The sequence below is a fragment of the Arctopsyche grandis genome, chromosome 9 (genome assembly GCF_051622035.1).
Source record: "Arctopsyche grandis isolate Sample6627 chromosome 9, ASM5162203v2, whole genome shotgun sequence".
Taxonomy (NCBI): Eukaryota; Metazoa; Arthropoda; class Insecta; order Trichoptera; family Hydropsychidae; genus Arctopsyche; species Arctopsyche grandis.
Window position 1 is genome coordinate 14,832,860 of NC_135363.1, and position 13,920 is coordinate 14,846,779.

At 32.5% G+C, this 13,920-nt stretch overlaps 1 protein-coding gene across 1 annotated transcript in view; it reads left to right on the forward strand.

Moving 5' to 3' along the window:
• Nucleotides 1-12,589, forward strand: part of LOC143917378 (trace amine-associated receptor 1) — an 83,531-nt gene extending 70,942 nt beyond the window's left edge. The window contains exons 6-8 of the mRNA XM_077438872.1: nt 7,101-7,229; nt 7,504-7,629; nt 10,774-12,589. Coding sequence (XP_077294998.1) covers nt 7,101-7,229; nt 7,504-7,629; nt 10,774-11,277 — 759 coding nt within the window. The 3' untranslated portion in view covers nt 11,278-12,589. The remainder of the gene's footprint in view (nt 1-7,100; nt 7,230-7,503; nt 7,630-10,773) is intronic.
• Nucleotides 12,590-13,920: the final 1,331 nt, after the last annotated feature.

Genomic DNA, 13,920 nt, shown 5'->3' on the forward strand with positions numbered 1-13,920 from the left:
GCTACGATTTAGTGACGGGTCGTTTAAAGGTCGCTATGATTCAGGGGTGTTAAACCAGTCGTCTACTGCGAGATTGATGCACATGTCGAGAAAATTGTTTGACCATAAAACTACACTAGACAACATCAGAAAAAATGGCCGTGTAAATTTTTATCCTAGATTTGCAGTTGTCAGCACAATTTTTCACAATTTATTTAGACTTGACATAATTTTTTTTTAGGATTAATGTGATATTATCTTAGTAATAAAGTTGATATGCCTTAAATATATATATATATATATATATATATATATATATATATATATATATATATATATATATATATATATATATATATATATATATATATATATATATATATATATATATATATATTTATATATATATATATATATATATATATATATATATATATATATATATATATATATATATATATTATATATATATATATATATATATATATATATATATATATATATATATATATATATATATATATATATATATATATATATATATATATATATATATAGATATTCGGGGGTAGATATTTAGTATTCCCTAACGGATAAATGAACAGAGAATTCCACGTAATAAAGTAACTTTTGGATATACGACCCGTCGTAGTATAAACAAGCGAAAGAGGCGAATTTTTATAATTTTCCAAAGAAATTTTCCTTGCAATAAGATATACCTAATTTTCTTCGATCAATGATCTTACATTCTCTAGACTTAACTATGCATCCACTATATTATTTCATTTTATTATCGATATCAATCAATTACTTGTGGTTAATCGTGTGAGAGAACTTGGCATTTTACTTGATATTGAACTATGTATCTTTCCATTTTCATATTGATTTGATAATAAGAAAGGTATATAGGAATTTAAGTTTCATTTTTAGATCATTCAAGCCCTTTAAATCCCATAGTACTGTTGTCAAGATTTTCAATTCATTGGTAAGAAGTCATCAGGAGTTTGCTAGTATTGTTTAGGATCCTTTTTATCTAGTCTATATGTACATATTATATATTAATAATTTCGAACGAATAATTAAATAATTCCATTCCTACTGTACATAGTTCCAGATTTCTTCACAATGTTTGTTTAGTTTCATCGCATTTTAGGAGGAAAAATTATTAATCATGCCTTTTGAATTATATAATTGATATTCCTTATTTACCAAGCAATCAGATCTCTTCGTAATCTTTCATCATTTAACATTAATCCAAATTCTACCAATTACACCTGAAATTACTATTTATATACGTACCTGTAGTTTTGCTCTTCTTAATAATATTCCTCCTCACATTGATCCATTTTGTTGTCCCTTGTCTTGCTTTAAATTTTTAATTATTTATCATTATTTTTGGCATCCCATATCTCCCACTATTGAAAAGCTTTCTTTTTTTGTTATTATTTTATTTCATTGTTATAATTTATTTTTAGAAACTTGTGTTATTCTGTTTATTTTTACTTTCAAAAAGTAAATAAATACATTCGTATCATTGAATATTATTAGTTAGAGTGGATTCAGAATTTTTAATGACTTAACAACCTTATGGAAAGAGAAACCTACTTCTTCATCACGCATGTGTGCGTTGAAGCTTTTATTTTACCAACTTATCTAATGCATAATTTCGAAAGACACTTTGTATGTATGTAAGTTATGTTGGTAGGAACTTCGTAAACAAGTCAAAATTTCTATGACGACGAGTCGATTTTTTTTTCGATTAAAATAAATTGAATAAAAAAACAAATGAATATTTACTATTAGATTCGCCATGTTTAAACTATTTATATTACAAATACTGAGCGAAGCCGGGTAAAACAACTAGTATATTATATTGAGGCTTTTACATACATTGTACCAACATGTAAAATGTGTTTTACTTCAAAGCAAGGTTCTTGAATTTCTACGTAGGTATGTACATATATATATCAGTTCAGTCCATAAGTTCATGCGCATTTTCAACATGCACGGGATTCACGATGACTCATTACTAAACCAAAAAAATTTCGAACCTGTCGAAATTTGACATTGCTTGACTAATGTATTAGTCAGTCTGTCATCAATTTTCGTAAACATCAGACGCATATTGGTACCCATAAAAATAAATATCGATAATCAATACAAACGTGCTATTTTATACTTTTTATTTACGTGTGGCGAATCTTCCAGATCTGCAGCGATAAAAAATTATTATTTTGAATAAAAATACCAATAATTTTATTTTACTACCGCCATCTATGTTTAAAACTAAGTACTGGATAGACGTCAGTCACTTTTCAGAAATTCAAATTTCAAACGCGTCTTACACGATATTTTTGCACCATCGTAATGGCGGAGGATCCATTTACTTATATTGATGACCAAAATGAGCAATATGACAAAGTATGAAAACGATCGGATAAGAGGCAAACTTTTTCCTGAATTGTAATCGTAAGTGAAACGTAAAGCAGGTATGTAAAAATTAATAGTGTACATGGTGAAAATACTATCAGTGTAAGGACTGCCCAAAAATGGTTTAAAAATTTTAAAGTTGGAAAAAGTAGCATTTATGATGAATCCCGTTCAGGGCGTCCTGTTAATTTTGATAACGATTTCTTAAAAATCTTGTGGAGCCACAATTAACAGTGGATCAGATCGCAGAAAGGGATGGATTCATCTCATGGAACAGTCTTTCGTCATTTTTTATTTAAACATTTCTTATCCATCATTTCACTTTTAAAAATTTCCTGAAAATGCGCACGAACTTATGGACTGACCTATATATATTTTATTTTTATTTTTATTAACTCAATAAAAGTACACTCGTCATTACAGATCGCTCCAATATGAGTGTACTATACACATCAATAAATTATATATATTTTTCAATAAAAAATCATTTCATAATTCGAAACCATACATGAAATATACGGCCAGACATTTTTATTTTACAAACATATATACGGCCGTAAGGACCATTGAATTAATTTTAACAATTAATTAAGTACAGAATTAATCCATTGAGATATCTACGGATTTTAGATTTTGTGCACAATTATTACAATTTATACACAGAATAAATACAGATGATTATTGAGACATCTATAGATTGAGATTTTATGCATAAATTTTATAAATTATACATAAGATTTTTTGTTACAACAGGAAAGGATTTTTTTGACAATTTGAGGAACCGTTTCAACAATGATCAAATAAAATTGGCAAACTCTGATAGAGAAACGATCGATTTGGAGTCACAAAGCCCCCAAATCTAAACAGTAGTATTTGACGAATCGAACCAGTGATCGCATGGTGCTAAACATATACGCTACCATTAAGCCAAACTGCTGGCTATGACCTACTGACTATATATGTATAAAACATGTATTCTAATGGTAGATAGTGTAAGCGGATTGCTCACAATTACTTTCAAATTATTTACGTCACATAAATTATATTATATATAAAGTATACTGGGAAGTACCCAGTAAATAGAAGAGAGTCGATACGATTTTTATTACTTGGTGCATAAAAGCATAATAAATTGTATTCGCTCGTAGAAATAATAAGAGACGCGGTCGGTTTTCACGGGCACGTAGTACACGTTATTATCAATATTCCGGCCCATTGGGCGTAGGGCCGACTCCATGGGAAAACGAGCCCTCAACCCCTTTACCTAAGTCGCAATCATCGCGATAGGATGTGCACCCATTTGGTGTTAACTAGACGGTGAAGAAGTCGCTTCCTGGCCAACGTTTAATGGGGTACCCGGCCGCTTAACCAGAAACTGCGTAGCAATAACCCTTCGAGTGCCGCATCATTCCACTAGATACGATCAAATGTACGATATTAGCGTACACGCATAACTGCTACCGGGCACGCTTTCAGATTTTATTGGAATTTTTCGGTTGATATTATTATTATTTGATAAAAATAAGACTTAAGCTCTGACCGCACTATGCGACAACCGAACGATCCAATACTTCACAACAGTGTGTGACAACATTAGGTAAACCGCACTTGAACGTCAGCGATGCGACACTACGCAGTAAATTATGTCAATCGTTCGTTCGGTACTTCGGAGCAAGATGGACGAAACGGACGCTATTATAGTATCTTTGATATGCGAGGAAGAAGAACAATCGAGAAAAACCAAAAGATTATGGCTACATGCTATTTCAAAGTCTTAAATTATGAAGAAGGAGAATAATTGTCGCAAGGCAACCCCCACTCAACAACACTTGCGTCACGTCGCAAACGACACCTTGCGTCATAGTTGGTTGAAAAGTCAATTTTGACGCAAGGTGTCGTTCTACGTCATGCGACGTCGCGCAGTGCGTTATGTCTCATACAATTTCATACAAACAATATTTGGTTGCGTACTGTTGTGAAGTGTCGGATCGTTCGGTTGTCGCATAGTGCGGTCAGAGCTTTAATATGTATGTATACTGGCCACTGGATGTTGCCGATTCATTATTCATCAATCATGGTTGCCAGAAGAATTGTCTTCATTTGGTTATATTCTACGTATCTGTTCTCCAATTACATATGTAACTTCAGTAAACGGCAGTCTTATTTGCAGGACTGGATCATGTATACGTTAGATACATGTAGTCCAGTATTTGCATTTTTAATAAAAATACGTTGGGTTGTACTCTCAATAGATTGGTCCACATGCATATACATACATACATACGAGGGAAAATTTTCTTCTCCAGCAAGTTGAGAGCTCTCTTGTCGCACTGTGTCAGAGTCCATGTCTTAGAATAGACCTATGAAGGTACATATATGTATGTAAAGTGTACACTTGGTCTTCCTGGAAAGTATACATTTTAATCTCTTCAACCGAGTTGTTAGTTTACTTACTTGTGAATCAATATTCATAAAATTATATCGAAATTACATACATGAATTAATTGAAAGCTGGGTTTGCGGAACTAATTGAAAGCTGTTAGTTAATTCTACGTAATTCAGTTAATAATTGAATTTTATTTAGTTTTGCCTTTCATTGTTATTGGTATCATTCTTAATAACACGTGTGAATTGTTTGAAAGTAATATTAACCAAAAGATAAAATATATATACATACTAAGGCTTCCAATCCCAGGATCCCGGTGTTTTCTGTTACCATGAATCCCGGTGCTGAAACTAGCCTGAATACCGGGATTACGTTGCTGGCAAAATTTCTTTAAAAATATTATTTTTACAAAAATAATAAATAAAAAACATAAAACAACATTATATAATGAACAATTGTGGGATGAGCAATGACAGTCATAGTCCATTTCTATTCTTTGACCCGTTTTGACGCCGGCTTGCCATTCCCGCGAAATGGTATCAACGGCCTGTATTGTGTCGCAGATTTTGTGCTCAACTACAATGATTTTTGTAACATATTTTGACTGATTTGAACTCAGAATCGATCACTGATCACGTTTTCTCGTGTGCCTGTGTGAGTGTCTGTATGTGGGGATTTTTTGAACACCGTTCGTCCTATCGAACTGAAACTTAGTATCGGTTACTGAAATTATTATCGATACGACGTAATTTTTTTTCAAATTTTCAAGTTGACCGGAAATGGTACCTCCCATTATAGGTGTTCGCTTTTTTGCTAGCCTCTTTTCAGCTTGCTTTCGATTTTTTCGTCTGACAATATTTGGGTTCTTATCCACACTCTTTTGTTTCGATGAATAATTACTTGATGATACAAAGTACATATTTGTAAAAAGCAAAATGATGTTTTTTTACTTTATTTTATTACATTAAAGGATGTCTTTTATTTAATCTTAGGAATCTAGAAATGGATGCCAACCGAAAATTAAAAGAATGTATTAAATATGAGGAGTATTTTTTGCGTGAAACATCGGGAGAGTTTGCAAAATGCAATTGAACGGTTTTGAAATATGAAAATATACAATTAAACATTTTTTCCTTTTTTTGTTATACATTTGTTTTCCCGGTGCTAGCATCGGGATCCCGGGATTGGAAATTCCTAGCACCGCAATCCCGGTGCTGAAATAATCTTCCGAGATTGAAAGCACTAATACATACATAGAGGGTCTTGCTCATTATAACGAAAAATATTTCGAAGGTAATAAACGTGGTTGACGGACTATTGGCCGAATGGATATTTAGCAGACAGACACTAAGCCACTTGACCGAACGGACATTTGGCCAAATGAAATTAAGTTTAAATTTATCTAAAATATCAAGTTTTAATGAGGTCCAGGTATTTCTGAATAATGTATATGTTTTCAGTGATTTTTGAGTAATTTCGATACATAACCAGCAGCAAAGACTTGTGGTTAGCATATAATGCTTTCGAACCAACTGATCATGGGCTCAAATTTCACCGGTTTCCAGACCTTGGATATGTCACTCCAGTTTGATTGTTTCCTCAGAAACCTTTTGGTTTATTAAAGTGAAATTTCATTTCACAACCCCCGAGCGTATCAAGCTGAAAATTTATATTTTCTATTTAGTCATAATTGAAAATACAATTTCATGCGCTAATAAGTAGTGAACGTACATATCTGAGAAAATTATATGCAAATGTAAATCTAAATATGTATATGTACATACATATGTATATGTATGTATGTATATATCTTTTCAATAACTAATTCGATTTTCCTCGTAAATATTGATTATAAATATTATATATATGGGACGATAAATTAAATTGCATTAATACGAAGACGTCAGCAAAGGAATCAAATATAAAATATCGATACAGATTCCCGGCTTAGAGCTGGGCGGTAGTATGTAACCGGCGCCGTAATCCGATTTGTACTTCCTGTTTCGGTCCAGTTCTATCTAAGTATATATACGGGGTTATATATGTACATAAGGTATAAGTATTTCAATAAGGAACTGCATCACAAAAAATATTTTATATTCTATAATTCAATTCAATTTTTATTCATAATGTAAATTTCAACGATAGAACCGATGCAAGGTCGATGTATAAGTTACAAGTATGAAAAGAAAATTGAATTTCTTTCTACGAAAAAGACATGAAATATATCTCGAAAATTGTACCATTGTAGAACATTTCTTAAATTGAACTGTGAATTTATTTCTCATGCTTTTGTTACACGCAGCTGGACGCCCAAGAACGAATACTGAGCACTAACGCTTCAAGAACAATGGCAGCAATGTCTTTGGGCTTTATAGTCGTGGTGACTCCTGCCACTATACAGGAAGTCGTAGCTGCTTGTACCGGATGTAAGGTAAGACAATATCCATCAATGTGTATAGAAAAAAAATGTAAAGAATTGTCGATATTAAAAGCATTATTTATGCGTTACATACAGTTGAGAAATTCCAACGCATAAATATCTTTAAGTTGACTATAAACTTTACGATCTTTTTTAGTGTTGTATTTTTTGGATATTCGCCAAATATTTAATGCCGTTATATTGTACACATCCAAAACTCGTATTGCATTATTTCATTTCTTAGAAAAATGTGTGTGTGTATTGATTATATTTATTTTTTTAAAAGGTGCCGCCGATGTTGGACTTTCTCGTGACGTGGCTGGCGCTCAGCAATAGCTTTTGGAATCCTTTCCTGTACTGGTTGCTCAATAATAATTTCCGAAGAATAAGCTCGGAACTGCTTTCTTCAGGGGTATTTTTTTGCTTTATCTATATGTAGTTATGGGTGTTGAAATTCCGATCTGAAAATTCAACGTTAATAACGCGCTCTTCATTAAAGTGATCCATTTTGGTACTAATTTAATTGTACGTCAATTTGCCAAAGTGATTTCATTATAGGTTGACATTCCATTTGACTAAGTGGGTAAGATATCATAGAATTATTATTACATTAGTACTTTCGTTGTATTCGAGGACCTGGGAGAAGAGCGAAATCATACTCACATACGTATATATTTGAAGCATACGTTTTCATCATAAAATTTAATACACGTAAATGTAAGATACGAACGTTTTCTGATTGGATATTTCATTGCGAGGGAAATGTGAAGAACGTACACGCATTTCACGTTCTTGAAAATAGAAATGCTTCGGCATTTCTAATGCATCTTGCATTCGTATGCAGGTCGTGCACCACAAAGGGCAACGGTACGTACATATGTACATACATACAGATGTGCACCTGAATGTGGACATTGAAAATCCTTTGTATAATACCAATTCGAATTTCAAATTTTCGCGTGAAAACGTCAACATTCTCAACGCTCGCCTGTGGTCTTCCAAAGATACACAGGCACGTAACGTTCCACATCGTTAAATTTATTCATTCGTCATTTTGCAATAACATGAAGTAACCACAGAAAAAGCTATGAAAAAAAGTATAGTTTCAATATTCCATATTTAACATTTACGTTTAAATATTCAATAAAACGTTATTAAAAAAATAATAAAAATTCAACATCTTTGTTGATTTTACCTTATCATATATGTAAATACTCGTATTGTATGTATTATATTACACAATTCAATGGTTTTTTATGTTTTTTTTTTCTCCAAAACAAATAAGATTGATTGATTCGTCTCAACTTCTCGTTTGAAATTTCGTATTCATATTCTAAGTAACTAAGTACTTTATAAAACGAAATTGATAGTTAATGTCTATGAATAAGATTTTATAGGACTCCTTTGATTGATTTACATTCCTTTTCACAAAAAAATCTTGTAATATATATATTTAAGACAGATTTGAATCATTTTGAACATTTATCAAGTTTAATGCTGATATTTTTTATTTAAGAATACTTGGTAAAGGTGGGAAAGCTGACGGACCCAAGGTGTTAGATAATACATACATTAAGTACATAAATATAAATATCAAATAAAATAATAAAAATAAAAATAAAACTAAAAAAATTAAAATTAAAAATAGAAAACTGAAATTAAAATAAACAAGAGTAAACACAAAATATAAATTTATCTCAAAAAAAGAAGAGTTACAAAAACCCACATATTTTAAACGAATCATCAAGTTTATTTTTAAAAAGGTTTAAGTTACGAGACGTTATTAATTCATTGATAGACAATTCCAAAGTTTAGCCACTCTTTTTAAAAAATAATTATCTGATTATTTTGAAGTAAATTACAGTTCGGAGTCTGAGAGTATGACCTTTCAGATGAGTGTTATTGTTAAACGCAAGGAAATTGATCATACGACAATTGTAATGGTTGCTTAAAATTGTATATACTTCGATTAGATCATCTTTCATTCTTCTCATCTCCACGTGTAAAAATTCATTCTGTTGAATCTCATATCATATGAAAGTGATTTAAGTTCAAAGGCATTTTTGTAATTCTTCGTTGGACTCTTTTTAAACATACATCGTATTTTTAAAATAAGGGCTCCAAATGGAATAAGCAAATTCAATTATGAAATTTAAGAAAGATTTTTCACAAAAGAAAATAATAGCATCCAATACAATAAATACTGACGGCACTCCTCCATAACGACAACGATAAAAACTTTTACGATTTTTAATACGCCTCATAAAAATCGGTCGTTTTTCATGCGACTTTCTATTTCTTTCGCTTTTTGTGTTTGTCTTTTTTCACTCTTATTATTATGACTTGACTTTCAACTTTAACGTGAATGATCGCTATGGAGCCGAAGTGCATCGGCAACGTCACTCGACCACTACATCGATACTTTTAACGGTCGCTTCGGCAATTTCACCCATTCTAAATATCTGAATATCTGAAAGTACACCGTGGGGGAAGTGGCTGAAATATGAAAACTTGCCAGAGAGCGCGCCCCCATTTCACCGTTAAACAATAGAGTTACACTATCAAGTGCGGCTTCGTCTTCCTTTCTTACCCCCGTCTTTCCTGTTTCACTTCATGCTTCTTCTTCTTCTTCCACGCATAGCTGCCGGTAATTTACCACGGTAGGTATTCCCTTTATGTAAACTGCATTCTTTGACGAACTTTGATGTCTTCGCTTCGTGAGGGAAATAGTGGTAATTTTCCACTAAAGTATGTATGTATGTAAACGTGTAAAAACGGTAACTTCACCTACGAAGGTCTTTGATAATTTTAACGTTGGTCGCGTAATCGCAACATCACAACATTACATATTCTATATTGCACATACATATGTATGTACATATCCTACCCTCAACGCATATTATCAGATGTAATATATTTTATCTGGCGTTTTAGATAATTCCAGTGCTGTGGAGTTGGATCAAAATTAACCGACTCCAACTCCGATTTTATTTTATCTTTCAACTCCAACTTGAACGATTTTAGTAAGATGGACTTTTATTGCTAACTTATGATGAAATAATAGAAAAAGATCATTTACCGCTAGAATTAGTACATTTAGATTAAAATAGGTATTGAGATTGATAACCAATCCTTATAAAGATAAACGGGAGAATTTTTTTTGTAGGTACTTTAAATTCGTTATATAAATATTTCAAAGTAATAAAACTATCAATAGAATCACATCTGACTATTGATTCCAATACTTATTTTGAGCATAACAATACTATATTTTGAGTTATAGATCGCAAAAGCCAAAAACTGTCGTTTGAAAATTGCAGATTTTTAAACGACATCAAAACATTCATAAAAGAGATCAAACCAACAGAATTCATTAGAATATTCGTATTTAATGGATTGAGCGTAAAGATTGATCAGCTCCGCTTTGTAAAGTCAAATATGTGATTTTTTTTGTTTGCCAATAATGTCACTATGTAGACATATCAGATTAGATATACCATGTGATTTTCATTATAGTATGTATAAGAGACATTACAATAATGCTTAAATTTTGCAGTTTTGCTGTCGTCGAGGTGAAACGACTCCTCCTTTGGAAAAGTCTTCAGGCTGCTGTAATTCGCTATCGTCTGAGCCGCCAGCTCCTCCTCACAAGCCCGATTTGGAAGGTCTCTCAGAGAAATACTGGGGCGAGATCCTTGAAAGAACCGTGTCCTCGACGAGCTTGCACGCTCTACAAAAGGTATACCACGGCCCCAAACGGGACTCCTCACTGAAATGCAATGGCTCAATAAAAAACTACCACTCGGATTCAATAAAATCGATCCACGAATATCAGCCGAGACACTACGAGTGCTATCAGCAGCCGGACTATCGCCGGTACAATTCCGGCTCCGATTTTAGAATCGACGTTTATGGTCATCCACTCGATTACCGTTTGAAAAATTCAGACGTGAGGCTGTTCGAGAACCATTCCGAGCTGCGATTCGGCGAGGCCAGGTCCAATCTGAGCCTGGATGAGATCAGCTTTAGTAAATGCAATGGCCATTTCAACGACTCATGAGATTGGGATAGCAACAGAGCAGGATATTACAGAACGAACAGTCTCGAGAGACACGCCAGCGCTAGGAGCTTCAACAAAAACTTCAAGTGGAGTTTCGATGAAGACGGAGAAAGGGTTAATAATCATAACTGCTGCGGATCGGTGGAGCAGAATTTCGACAGGGCACAAAGGACGACTTCAAAGGAGGACTTGTCGAACGCGTACGACCCAAACACAAATTACAAATCGAACAATGGATACTATGGACCAATGTACGAAACTAGAACCAAAAGCAACTTGGATGATGGTGGAGAAGACGACATCGATTCGGACAATGGGGTGCACACGAAAACTTACTACAAATCTCCAGGCGTTGCTGTGAGAGAACTAGAAGTGATCAAGGAAAGCTCTCAAAGCTCGAGCGAAAACGATCTCACTTTCACGCGGTGATTACGCTAATTGACAGACCAACTGTCACACACATATTTCAGATATGAATCTTGATTCTGTTTTAAAACCAACGCGAATACAAGTTTGTATGGTTTATTTTTTACGTTTTGTTTTTCGGCTTGCTTTTGTTTCTTTCGCGGAACGGCTATTATTCTCGGTTGCTCGATGTTTCTTAGAATGTCAGTCTGAGGCAATAAATAAAAAAAAAAAAGCACTATACAGACTGAAAATGGCGATAGAACAATTTTTTCTCTCTCTCTGATATACTTATGTAATATAAACGCACAACCGGTACAACAAATTATGTCCCGTATTTAATTTCCCGTCGACTTTTCGCATTTATCGCGATATGGTGAGAGCGGTTCGTTGTACATTTTGTATATTGTTTCCTCGTGTCGTTGTATTTATAAGGTTTAAAATTATCTGTGATTTGAACCACATGTTTAATTTTTGAATTTATCATATACGATAGGCAAAATAAATTAATCATTAGTGATCGAAGCACAAAATACGTGTAGCGAAATTTAATAGCGAAACGATGAATTTATGTAGGTTCCTGGTGATAGATTTAATGTGACAATTAGAAAAAACGGACTTGTGATCATAATAAATTGTAATTAAAAAATCAAATTAAAATTAAAAATTCAATAAAACGATTACGACTGAACTATTGCCTTTTTATTATATTATTTTATACACACATATGTAATTTATCATCCAAGTTATAAACCACTCATTAAAAATGCACTATTTTTAATTATACACAACTCACACAGATGTCACTATACATATTTATTTAACTACATATAGCATTATATTTAGTGACAGAAAAAACTTTACGTTATTTTGTGACAGAAAATACTATAAAGATACGTACATAGATATACAAATGTATTTGAATATTGTCATACCGAATGGTTTCTTACGATGTATTGTGTTTTCTAGGAGTCTGTGTGTAAAAAGCGAAATATTTATATTTTATATATGGTAAGTACCGCAGTGTATGATATATTCGATAACGCAAAGTTACGCAATTTTATCATTTTTTCCCCAACATGTATACGCAACGTAACGAAACGTTACAATAAAATGGCATAATAACGCGATTTTCGGGTTAACGACGCATTAAAATGGCGCGTCTCTCGGAAAAACCGCGAAACGAGCGGGAAAAGCGGAAACTGTGATTTAATCTGGAAATATTCCCGATAAATGATAAATTACCACCGGGTATTGAGCCACGCTGAGGCAACTCTCCTCATTATGAAGCTTTGATACAGAAATTTTCCGATACGAAAACGCAGACGAGAAAATCGTATTTTTGGCAGAAAACACAATAAGGTTATTTCAACGAATTGAAAAGACGAATTTTTTCACGGCGTATTTATTTTCATGGTTAACAATCAAAATATACAACCGTACTCAAATGAACATCCTTATTATAACCATGAGTCACACAATCAAATAACTCATTATTATATAATAATAATTCGACGTGCATAAAACGATTTTTGAAGTACATAATATACTACTTACATTCGTAATAGATACAAAAACCCTGTTTTTTATCACTTTACACGCGATATATGAAAAATACATGACTCATGAAAATTTGTAGAGTTGTACGAAAACTAATAATGTTTTTATTATATATGCATTAATGCCAAGGTTTTACACTTATGCAATTGAAAATATTAAACAAACCAAATTAAAATATGATATGAAAAATTAAAATGTATGTTCATATAAAGATTTGATGCCGCTTTTTTAAATATTGAGAATCTTCACCACGAAAAAGATGATTCTTCTTCAATTTTCTTTGGTTGCAGAACGAATCTGGTTATTTTGAAAATCTATCTCCACTTCTTATATTTTCCACAACATCTACTATAGCAATCAAGACTGCCCTCTATTATTTTTCAAGACTTTCCAGAACTCATTATATCTTGATATCATACATACATACGTATATGCATATCAAAGTCAAAGTCATCAAAGGATTATATGATCTAATTAACTCATGATACTAGATTTTATTATACTCGAACATGCAAAATAGTAATTTGAATAAAATAAATCAATCGACATGTGGTGCGACGTGTGCAACTCGTATTTTGCCTGATTATTAAAACAAACTTTAATTATCACTTCGTATTGTACATGTAAAATATATTTTAAAATTGCGAGAAAATTACTATTCAAAACCCGTCGAGACTT